The sequence below is a fragment of the Callithrix jacchus genome, chromosome 15 (genome assembly GCF_049354715.1).
Source record: "Callithrix jacchus isolate 240 chromosome 15, calJac240_pri, whole genome shotgun sequence".
Classification (NCBI taxonomy): domain Eukaryota; kingdom Metazoa; phylum Chordata; class Mammalia; order Primates; family Cebidae; genus Callithrix; species Callithrix jacchus.
Genome location: NC_133516.1, coordinates 11,171,219 through 11,184,057, shown reverse-complemented (window position 1 = coordinate 11,184,057; position 12,839 = coordinate 11,171,219). Strand labels below are relative to the sequence as shown.

Genomic DNA, 12,839 nt, shown 5'->3' with positions numbered 1-12,839 from the left:
AGCACTGTTTAAAATAGCAAAGACCTGGCACCAACACAAATGCTCATTGATGACAGACTGGACAGGGAATATGTGGCACATATACACCACGGAATACTGAGCAGCCACAAAAAACGATGAGTTCGTGTCCCTTGTGCAGACATGGATGAATCTGGAAACCATCATTCTTGGCAAAATGACACAGGAACAGAGAATCAAGCACCACATTTTCTTTCAGGCAGGTAGTGAACAATGAGAGCACATGGACACAGGGAGGGGGGCATCACACACTGGGGTCTGTTGGGGGGGACAAGGAGAAGGACTGTGGGGGGTAGTAGTTGGGGAGGGATACCATGGGGAGAAATGCCAGATATAGGTGATGGGGTTGGAGGTAGCAAACCATATTGCCATGTAGGTACCTATGCAACAATCCTGCATGTTCTTTCCATGTACCCCAGAACCTAAAATGCAATAAAATATATATATTTAAAACAAACAAAAAGGTTAAACATCATCATGCAAGTTAAAACCATAGTGAGATACTCTATTAGAATGGATAAAATTAAAAAGACACCACCAAATGTTGGCAAGGATATGAAACTGGAACTCTCATGAGTGTAAACAGTACATATAGCCACTGTGGAAAACTTTTTGATAGTCTGTTATAAACATACACCTACCCTAGGACTGTGCAATTCGACTTCTAGTTATTTCACAAAAGAAGTGAAAACGTACGTCCACAAAGAATGTTCATAATAACTTTATTTAACAATAGCCCCAAAGTGTAAAAAAAAAAAAAAAATGCCCATAAAGAGGAGAAAGGACAAACTGTGGTACGTTCATGCAATGAAACACTACTCAGTAGCAAAAAGCAACAAAACCACGGATCCTGGCACCACATGGATGAAATCTCACGGAAATGCTAAGAACAAGGCCAGACACAAAAGCAAACACAATGTATATTTCATTTACAATAAAATTCAAGAGTAGGCAAAACTAATCTATGACAATAGAAATGAGAAAATGGTTGCTGGAACAGGACCAAGAAAGGAATAAATTCACTGCAAAAGGGCACAAGGGAATTTTGATGGAAGAGTTCTTAACCTGGTTTGGGATAAGGATTACATAGGTGTACAGATTTATCAAAAGTAATTGAACTGTAATTCCAAAATCTATACATTTTACTGTGTACAAGTTATATTTGAATATAAACCATCTTACCTTAAATTAGTATTTAAAAATTTGATTTATCAGGGGGTTCCCTGGCTCTGTTCATAGAGAAGTTTGGTGACTTTTATCTCCATTTACAATAGCCTTGTTCTTTAAGTCAGTTAGCTCTTCAATAGAAAACTTGTATTATTTTTGAATTCACTAAATTTTCTAGTGAAATGCTTCTAATTTTTTTGTCCTAAATTTTTTATTCATTATTCATCATGTTCTACTTGTACATTAGAAGTTAAAGACAGTAATTGCCCATAGTCCGAACACTCCTTTTTAAATATAAAAACAGATGCCTAAACTGATTTGTCTAGGATATTCTTATTCCATCTCAAAAATACATAAAACCTGCATTGTCATCCTTTGGAGATACTAACTGGGCAAACACAACAGCTTAATTTTTAAAGCGGATGTAGATTAGTCAATTAAGTCTGTTCTGACTGGCTACCGAGGAAGCAGTGAACGGGTGTCAGGAAACTGGACTATTTTATACATAAGTACACATTCTATCAGTTACGTTTTTTTCAAAAGCACATTTTCTCTGAACCACGGCATTTCCAAATTCACAAGTGCTCCTGGTTGGCTTTTCATAAACGGTGCATTTCCAGCTGAGGTGTGCTGGTCTTTACAGCTGGTACATTCCTATCAGACCCTTTCCCAGCAGTCATACTGATGATGATCTACAAAACGTGGGTTAAAAACTACATTTTAAAAAACTGCACTCAGTGAAAGGCATAAATGATATCCCTGTACTACAGTGACGGGTAAATACAGTAAAATTTAACTGAAACAAGTTTGGCAGTGCTGGTTGTGATGAAGAGAGAGGCTTAAAATGCTTAAATAAAGGAACACTTTTAATTATATAGGAAAATTTTTATTTGATAAATATAACTTCATAAACTTTAAAAAATTGCTGAGAGCTGTACAATAAGTATACCATATTTACTGGCAATGCAGATAATTTTTAGAGGATTAGACAGCCACAGTGTCTCAGGTCCAAATTTAAGTATTGCTACAGTATTTCTAGATACTCATTCCTCATGAAAATCTAACAATCACCATTATTACAAACATGTCGTTAGTATGGTCTGTTTTTTATAGGAACATCATTCAAGTTATTTCACATAAAACAGCACTTTAATAATGTTTTACTTTTGTGAAAATAGGTAACTCATTTCAAAATAGAAGTAAAATGTCTATAAGTGGGGATCAAAATAAAACATATTTTACCATAACTCTTTGGTGTATTATTTTTATTAATACCTGCTTATATCATACCCCAAACTGATCTTTATGGGAAAAACAGCAACATGGAAGATTTTCCCTTTTCCTACAGCCTCCATGAGATTTTCAGAGTAGCATATTTTTAAAACTTTTGGCTCTTGTCAATCTTCTAGTGGCCTTGACTCCTGCCTATCAGGAGTCTCAAGCTATCAGGTAAGTTCAATCTCACCATCTTTTGCAGTAGAAATGACCTCAGTCCTGGGACTAATAATAATAGGGCTGAATGCAGGCATTTCCTAAGGTTGATTTGCCTCTGTTAAGTCTCCTGTTCAGGATAGTGCCTGGGTGTGGGTCAGGTCTGGAAGCTTTTGTATATCATGAGCTTTACACCCAAGGAAGGCAGAAAATTCAGACCATAAATTCTCCCTTTTTCTCAACTTGACAGCAGATCTTTGTAGCTGTAGTTCTCCCCGGCCCACACTTTGCTTCACCCAGGGTGAGCCTATGCCTGTGAAAGCTGAGGCAGGGTGCTGAGTCACTTAGAGCAGCTGAGGGGCAATTTTGGAAACTGACTTGTGCTTGCCACTATCTTCAGGCTTACAGCCCTCGGACGAGGCAAAGGCAAGCAAGTGAGGCAAACAGATATGAGACCACTGATTAGCAATAACATATTTAGCATTTTGCTCTGGTTTTGGCAGATAAGGGTAAGTTAACTATCAACATCATATTTCCAAAGAATTTTAAAGAAATATGCAAAGGGGATACTTTGTAGTAATAGTTTTACAAGATGAACACAGCAGTAGAAAACTACTGAGAGCTTGCAGACTGCATTGTTACTTTCTTAAATAGAAAACTCTCCTAAAATTACAAGGTAATTTTGCTTTAAAAATGAAATGGATTTGGAGTAACAGTTCAGGATAAGCACAATAGTGGATGCCATTTCTTTTTTTTTAAAAAATAAAGTTCTCCTTAACTTCAAATGGTGAGTAGAGAAAATTACATCGATCACACTTTAAGCACCATTTTAGGTGAGCTGACCTCTTGTCTTGCTGCAGTCGGTCACAGGCTACTTTATGACTTTGGAGTCTTTGTCTAGTGCACTACTCAGTTTATTTGATGGCAAATAAACACTGTAATGTAGATGTAACGCAGGCCTATTGATATCACCTTGCTATGTGTACATTTTATGAGATTTTATGAGCAAATTTCCATATTATCCTCCACTAACGTACTCTACTGAATATATCTGCAGTATGTTCTTTTCTGGAACATGAATTGGTGAATGTACACATTGTATGTTGTATTATTCTTTTAAAGTATTTCCAGAATAACAGATCTTCCTAAATCCAACTATGGAATACCTAAGTTAAAAGACTATTTTTGAAAATTAATATTTAGCTTAATAACTTAATATTCTTGCATCACTGAACAAATGTTACATTAGTAAGAAAAGAGTTTACTAGCAAACAAAGAAAGTCTTAATTTTGGTCTCTACCATACGTTCCCTGCCAGCCCAATTCTAAAAGTCTTATATTCATAAAAAGGGAAGGAAGCTTAGGGCTGCACAATAAATCTCCATAAAGGAATGATATTTTTAAGGGAAAACTTAGTAAAATCTTATTTAACCATTTTCTTAGTAGGCATACAACCATTATTTGCTTAGGGCTGGGTAACGGTTTTTTTTTCTGGGACAAAGTCTTGCTTTGTCATCCAGGCCGAAGTGCAATGTGAGATCTCAGCTCACTGCAACCTCCACCACCCAGATTCAAGCAATTCTCCTTTCTCAGCCAACTGAGTCACTGGAATTATAGGCTCCTGCCACCATGCCCAGCTTATTTTTGTACAGATGGGGTTTCATAATATTGGTCAGGCTGGTCTCGAACTCTTGACCTCAGGTGATCCGCCCACCTCAGCCTCCCAAAGTGCTAGGATTACAGGCATGAGCCACCACACCCAGCCTTGGGTAATAGTTCTTAAGCTAATAATGACTTCTAAATCTTAAGACAACATTACTTTTCAATAAAACAAAAACAAATGACAACACTGAACCTACCTGATCAATTCGGGATAGAAGTTGGTTCTGAAGTGCAATGAGTTAATTACAGTAACATGGTAACATGTACCCGATGAATCATTCTCAGCATTTTAATTTATTGCTGCCGTTACCTGATACCAGCATTTTAGACTTTAACAATTTACATTCCACAGCCACACCTGAAAATATGCCTTGCACTGGGACACTGGCAGAATTTACTTTATTGTGGGAGTTTCCTATAACTTAAGATAACATAGAGTAACCTGAAAATCAAAAGATTATTAACTGAAACCCTTTATTCTAGAATCTAGCTTACAGGAAGAGCAATTCTAAGTTGGCCACAGAAAGAGGCTCTTCTTCTTTTTATAGATTTAATTACTCATACTATTCTGATTTGTATAATTAAACATATTTGCAATATTTAAATACTGTCCAATCTTTTTATTGATATAAACTTTACAACGATGTCATGAAATACTATACACAGAGCCTTCAGGTGAAGAGAAAAAAAAGCAAATTTAAATATGATAACCAGATTAAAGCATGCAAAAGATCCAATGATAGATATTAAATTCATAATATGCCAATGGTATCTAATTTACCCACTATAGGGTCTTCATATTCTGTCACAGAAATGGTAGTAAACATCAATTTGAAGTTTGGTGAACGGACCTGATTCCTGACTTGTATATATGATACACCCTTGCATTTATATGGCTAACTTTACAGGCTGTGGGTTATAGTACAGTTAGAGGAATTGGTATTGGTAGAAATTTACTCCCCATACTGCCGTAAGTAACAGCTGGAAATGATTCTCCTCATTTGCTCTGTGAACTTAGAACACACTAATGAATTAACAACACAGGTCACTGAGGGACCAAAATTCCTCAGTATTCACATTAACTTTTCCCAGGAAAAGCTTCAAATATAACTCTAATAAAAAAATAGAGTTCTCAAGGCAAACTTTCAGCATAATTTATGAAGCAGATTTAAATAGAAGAGTCAATAAGCAAGCTAATACTAAAAAATACACTTTACTAAGATTTATCTTTTTTTTCTGCATTTATAATAAAATATAATGGCCTCAGCAACAGACTGAAATGCCATCAGGAGTCCCATAAGCACAAGGGACAAACCAAACAGATGAAAAATATCTCTTTATTCTCAAATTTTAACATGTTCAGATTCAAACTGAGGGTGCTGGGAGGGGCTTGTATTAAAGCTTTCTGTTTGTTTGCCATTATAACTCTGGGTATAAACTCCTATAAAGATTTCAGAAATTAATTTCAGAGCTAGTGTGGCCATTAACAGTGATCACACTGAATTTTGGGAAAGGAGGTGAAATGGCTCCCACAAAGTACTATTGCCCCTTTAACAAGTAGATGAGTCCATTGTGGAGAGAGTCAAGATGCTCCTGTCGTTGGTATAGAAAGGATCCGATGCACTCCATGATCTAAAGTAACAATAAGAGAAAAGTTTGGCTCACCAGGACCTATGTTTTAATTGAGAAAAAAATGTAAAACTGAGGACCCAAGTGCAATCACTGACTGATTCATTTAAATGCTAAAGAGAGGTTCTTCATCCTAGTATTGAATGCCCAAACTTTATATTCTATAAAACCTTGGGAAAAATAATGCTCTAGTCATCATATAAAAATATTTGCCAAAATTCAAAGATTCATTAGCATTAAAACAGTTTCAATATGTAGTAAAGCATGAAATGCTTTTAAAATCTTTTACTGAGAAGTTCAGTTTACAAAAACAAACCCAGATCTCACTTACCAAAAGCTTTGGAATGAAATAGTAGTATGTTCCTATCATTTCTTTTCAGCTATAAATCTTATTCTAAAGACTTTAGCATAATTAGCTTGAATGCAGTGAATGACATATCCAAAGTTATCAAAGACATCTGTAGGTCACTAGTGTTTTAACTAAGAACAAACGATTCTCTGCTGGTCTGGAAAAGTTAACGGCTGTCTGAATGATAAGGCCCTAAAGCAATTCATTACATAATATTTTATGTGCAGCTGTAAACTTAAATGAGCTTGAGTTAATTTAAGTGAAAAAAACTCAAGACCAAAAGTGGCCTGCCATGCTTAAAACAGACCAACCTAGTTCAAGGACAAATTAGGATTACCAAGTGAAAGGCTGCTTTCTTCTGAGACTAAACACATTTAACAACAAATACATTTTATGTTTAACTTCTCCAGGGCTCCCACCTTCCCTAAACAGAGATGTTACAGGAAGAGATGAGCACTAAAAATGGCCCCAATTCCAGGCGCGGTGGCTCACGCCTATAATCCCAGCACTTTGGGAGGCTGAGGCGGGTGGATCACAAGGTCAAGAGATCGAGACCATCCTGGTCAACATGGTGAAACCCCGTCTCTACTACAAATACAAAAATTAGCTGGGCATAGTGGCGCACGCCTGTAGTCCCAGCTACTCGGGAGGCTTGAGGCAGGAGAATTGCTTGAACCCAGGAGGCGGAGGTTGTGGTGAGACGATCGCGCCATTGCACTCCTGGTAACAAAAGTGAAACTCCGTCTCAAAAAAAAAAAAAAAAGGCCCCAATTCACCCTGGTCAAATATTTTCTCTTTCCCAGAGATGCTAAGTTTGTATGTAGCTCAACTTTAATTTGACCACTTTCTAGAAAAGCTTGAACAGGATCTGAGGTCAGGGAAGGGCTTGTTCACTACTGCCTCTCTAGCATCTAGGACTGTGTCTGACACATATTAGGCAACTTGTATTTGTAGAATAAATAAAATGAGAAGATGAAAATTTCTTAAAGAGTAAGTATTTATGGGGGAAAAGTATGCTTTTAACTGTAACAACTATCAATACCCCAATTATCTGGAGTCTGATGTCCAGTTTCAAACTGCCAATACTTTACATGAGTTTTTCTTCTGTCCACATGGCTTACACAGAAGAATCTTATTAGGTAAAGTCTCCTTCATTTTTAATTTATATAATTTTTGACAGAACACATTAAACACTTCAATTACATATTAACTACTAACAACTTTCTATTTAGAAGATAGTTTTGATTAGGATAAAGTAACTTGTTAGTAATATACAAACAGAAAATCTTTTGTTGCTGAAAAACAGTTCGTTAGGGTACAACATGGCATATCCTTTATATAGCACCATGATGCTCCCTTTGAAACTGAGCCTGCAATACTGGATACTTTTGCTGACAACATCAATTAGTAAAACGTAAGTTGAATTTCTGTGCCTGAATGGTGAAAATTTAACCACCAAGAAATCTGTCATAAAAAAAAACACTGGTGGTATTTCTCAAATGATGCCCATTACTCTCGAGTTTAGTATGTCAATTGGACAAACAGCCAAGGACTTCTACATTTTGCAGTGGCAGTCTCAGCCTTGCCCTACCTTTTCAATTAGACACGAAATAGAAATATAGACTAGATGCTGCTCTAGAGTCAAAATGGAAATGCCCAACACATTTCACAAATATAATTATATGTAAAAAGCAAAAACAGAACTCTATATATCAAAATGACTTTGAAGGTTTAAATATCATCTTACTGCATCTATGGCAATTTTCACATAGCCCTTGAAAAGCACCAGGTAGCTTGGTGTTATCATATGACTTTATCCCCTAGAAAAGAATGAACAGATCTGAAAGGACTTTCTAGATTATTCACATGAGGAAAAAGGTAAGAAAATAATAGTAATATATATAATAGTAAATAATAGTATTAATATAACCTGTGATGTGATATATATAATAGTAAATAATAGTATTAATATAACCTGTGATGCTGGACAAAACTGGAAGGGCATTTATAGTCTGTCAAATATGATACTAATTACTAAGTTAAACATTTTATTAGAATAAAAAAATTCAGACACAAAGAATATAGCCCAATTTTAAGTGAAAAGAAGTAGAGATGATAACAGCTACCTTCAAGAGAACATGTCAAAGTCAATTCAACACCTCCTGGGGCAGGTTCAAAAGGGGTAATGCTGCCTCAAATGGCTACATAAAGAATAGTGCGGGCATATTACCCACATAATTGGCACCAAGAAAATGGATATATGTATACAGCAGAAAAAATTTGGGGCTCATTAAAAATTCTAGTGTTAAGAAAATCATTAACAAAAACGTGTATTGTCATTAAAGAGAAATTTCCATTGAAGCAGAAACTGAAAACATTCTGTAGAGGTTCTACTGCATCTTAGTCTAACTCCTATCTTGAGTCTCTGCAATCAAGCTGTATTATTAGGTAAAATATTATTATAAATCAAGCTCTTCTGGAACTTCCTTTGGGAAACTTGCTGGCCTAGGTACATGACAGAGCTACATTTTATAATACAATTATATAAATCATAACAAAGTCCCAGAGTTTAAGTGCTCACCCTTCTACATGGAATGAAATTACTGCAAAATGGTATCACAGCATTATGGAAATATTTTAGATCATTTTATAATCAAGTCAGAATAAATGGGGATTCAAACCACAGACATTATGTTAACATAAGAATGCTATTTTTAAGTTTAACTGTATCATAAATACACAGTCAGGCTTAAGGTAAAGTGGGAAAGCTCACCAGTAAAAGTTACCTGAATTTTATAATAGATGAATGATATCATACTCGTCGTGTTTTTAAAACACAAAGCTAAGCAAACAATAAAAATCATTTTTTTCAGTAGGTAACAGTATTGCCTTCTTCACTCTTTATAACCTGTTCCTGGGGTAGTTTCCAAGCCCTGGCGCATACAGAAATGGCTGACATTCATGAAGTATGTTTGGGACAAGGGGAACTAACGTCTCTCCCTGCCCATTTGTACCCTCCATGCATACCGTGTACTGCTGCCCTGATGTTGACAGTATGGTATCATTCACCTAAAGAACACCAAGTGCAGAAAAAGCTATTTCTACCCCCTTACATCCTCTAAATAGTGATGTAACTCCTGGGAAAATGTATGAATAAATCAATTCATTGCACATATAAATAAATTTTAAATGGTGTTTACCAAAAGATGGTATTTTTTTGTTATGGTGCATGACAGCAGGCACCTGTTCTAACTCATATATTTTTAATTAGACAGTAAGTACCAAGCAAAAGAAATTAAAAGTAACGACTCATTTCGAAACGTCATTACAGACATAAGAAGAGGCAGGGGAGCAGAAATACAATCTTTTGTGTTTATAAATACCTCAAAACCTCAAATACGTGACTGGAAAATATACATAAAGAGTAAGAAAAGAAAAGCCTTTGGACTTCACTGTTATGTTGAGATTATTTTGTAAGGACAAAAAGCAAAAAGAATAAAAAGTAAAAAGCAGGAAATAGTATATGTATAATTTAAAAAAGTTATACAAACCATAAGAGTACCATATACACATCCTACTGAGCACAGTTTAGAAAGATTATGAAACAATTTTTTATCCATTAGATGAAGTCTCTTCAAAGGTGCTTTCTCTTCCTTTGTGAGTGAAAAAGCGCTAACCCCAAAGCCACAAAGTGAAATCTACCACTAAAGACAGCTAATAAATAGCAGACTTCCTGCTTTAGTTGATAAAAGCAGCTGCTGACTTATTAGGTATCTAGAGCTGCAGGTTCATCCTGTTCCAGATAGGATACTCATTTGCAGCAAAGGCTACTTAGAGAGATTTCACACCTGCTGATGTGGGTCGGACTACATCTTCCCATGACTCGTTCCAGCATTCTTCCAATAGATGCGCACGCTGCTTCTCCTTCCGGGAAACAGCACATGGAGTCCAAGCACTTGATACCTGCATTTGTTTCAGTAAGCTGGGGGAGACGAAGCAGAAAGTATTAGTTGTTTAAAAATCTGGACTTCTGAAAAGCATTACAAAATTACACCAAGCACTTTCAAATCAAAGGTAACATATATAAATACACATTTTTCTATAATATGGGAAATATAAGGGCTTTAATTTACTAGAGTATAACCATCCAAAATTATTTTAAAGCCCTGCATCCTAAATTAGAGGTTTGGTAAAATAATTATATAAATTAAGAAGCTAGATATTATTTAAATCTTTTTCAATATTTTAATCATTTATTATGGTCAAAATGATTTACATCAATCACTCAGGAATGTAATGAATTCTAATTCTTCATGTAGTTTTTGTTTAGGTGAAGTGCTCCTGCAATTTCAATTGAAAATGTCTAGCAACTGAGATAAGTGGAATATGAACTATCTCAAAGACTGGGAAATACCAAGTAGGCAGGACCTAGCCCCAGTCTTAAATAACAACAAGCAAACACTATGTATGCTTTACTAGTGCCAGGTTCTAAGCACTCTATAGATAACCACTCCACACTTATCTTTAAAAAAAGCATCATCTATGATAAATTGCTAAAAACTTTTAAGTGGCAATCATCCCATCATCAGCTCACCCTGCTTTTTAACAGTTAGCCGATGGCACAGAGATTAATATTTAGGAAACAAGTGAACAAGTAGTAGCATTGAGATTTGAAACTGAATTACTTTCTGAGAGTATGCAAGATTTAGGTTGATTCAGGCATAAATAGCCCAGCAAGGTAATTGTATTCCATACTCCTAACAATGTGAACTGAGCTAAAATGAGGGGGAATGGTGTGACCACGCAGCTGGATGAACCCCAACTCTGGTTTTACTTGTCAAGGATGCTCCTACATTTTTCAAGTGCTGTTGGTTTTTTTAAAAAACTTAATTCACTTTCTTTTACATATATAGCATCCTGCATAGCACATCTTTTGAGGATAGAGGAGGAGGAGAGAAATGGAGGGTTGCGCTTCCAGGAAGGTTGGGAATCACCATGTGCAGGGCGCAGGCAACAGAGGACGTTTGTAGAGATGCTCACAACAAATGAGAGAGACAGAGAGGTGGAACAGACACAACCTGGCGTTCTGAATGTAAGCAACGGCTGATGTCCTGCAAGATCCCTGCTCAGAAGATTCTGCCCAACACCACAAAGTGTGAAACAACATGGTTCTTATCTGGCAACTGCCCAAGCACTTGAGAAAGAGCCAAACTTGACTTGTTCTTTCATTACAATACTCTTAGTTTAGGACTGTTTAGGGCAGTTTCTTAAACTGTTTTCTGAGACATTTACAGACATTTCATAAAGAAAAAAAAAGCTTCTGTGTTCAATTAAATTTGGGAAACATCAATTTAACAAAGTTCTAAACAGACTTTTAAAGTAGAGGATTGTCAAGTCAGGACACATGATCATCTGCATGGGGGAAGCCTGAGGTATCTCAATTCTCCCACTCATTTTCTTAGTGGGAGAAATCTACAGCCCCAAACCCCAACCAGGAAACATTAAGCAGCACCAGGAGGATCATTCATATTCAGAGGAATAGTTTAGGAAATGCTGGTTTAGGTAACAGGATTTCATCAGTTTTCCAGTTTCCTCTTTGGGTCCCTGGGCTTCAGTTTTCCCAATCTTAAATCTACCCCTTGTAGCAACCCGGACTCCAGGACTCCAACACGATCAGAGGATAAAGCCCTACACCCATGAAGCCTTGAAGGCTTTCCAGCCTGACCCCAGGCTGCCTTTCCTGCTCTGCTTCCCAGTGCTCTGGTACAGGCTCCACTCCAGCCAACCAGGCAGTGTTCCTGGCCTGTGGGCAAGTGTCAGGGCTTGCCATCAATCAGGGTCAGAATGCTGACCCTACGCCAGGGTTCAGCTTAAATCCCACCGTCTCCATGAAACTTCCCTTACCTCTCCAATTATGAGTCATCTCTTTGTCCGATTCTATTTCACTTATTTGCATCACTTAATTGGCACAAGCACTTAAGCTTCTATTTACTGAGCCAAGGTCCTGTGCCAGTTTCCACAGGAGATACTAACCTGTGCTCAATCAGCTGAGCAAAAGGTAAGGAAGAAGGTTGGAGGCGACAAGTCAAGAAGACACACCAATACAGCAGTTGCGTTAATGGAGTGCTCACCACACATGCCCCAGCGACTACGTAAGATTCTTCTCGCCGACTGTCTCACTGAAAACTTATAACAGCCCTTAGGAATAGGCACCATGATCACCCCCAGTTTACAGATGAGGAAACAGTTAACAATTTGTTCAAGGTCGCCCACGCCAGCGGGGGCTTGAATGCTGTAGAGCCCACCCCCTTTACCATGCCACCATCCTGCCTTCTAAGAGGAAGACTGCTCAGAAAACAGGAGGGAAAGCTCAAACCCAGCTGCCGTTAGTAGACTGGAGGGAGGGCATGAAGATCTGATGGAAAAGGTGGCATTTAAAGTACATCTTAAAGGACTTGGGGGCATTTCAATAGCAGGAGATGGGGAGAAAGGATATTCCAGGCTGGCTGAGGAGAGAAAGTGACTATGTGTGGGCAGCAGTGCAGTGTGTATTCAGCACAAGCTTAGCCTAAGTGTAAGGGAGT

The 12,839-nt window shown here is 37.2% G+C and overlaps 1 protein-coding gene across 8 annotated transcripts in view; it reads right to left on the bottom strand.

Moving 5' to 3' along the window:
• Positions 1–2,055: 2,055 nt before the first annotated feature.
• Positions 2,056–12,839, bottom strand: part of ATP11B (ATPase phospholipid transporting 11B (putative)) — a 121,062-nt gene continuing 110,278 nt past the window's right edge. For 7 of the 8 annotated variants that reach the window (XR_008476575.2, XR_013527022.1, XR_013527023.1 and 4 more), the window contains 2 exons: positions 10,104–10,237; positions 2,056–5,909 (listed from right to left, as the gene is read on the bottom strand). Coding sequence is in view for 4 of the 8 variants with exons in the window: in XM_035274591.3 (XP_035130482.1) it covers positions 5,828–5,909; positions 10,104–10,237 (216 nt within the window). In the remaining 4 variants the exon portion in view is untranslated. The remainder of the gene's footprint in view (positions 5,910–10,103; positions 10,238–12,839) is intronic. The other variant, XR_008476576.2, reaches the window with a different exon arrangement.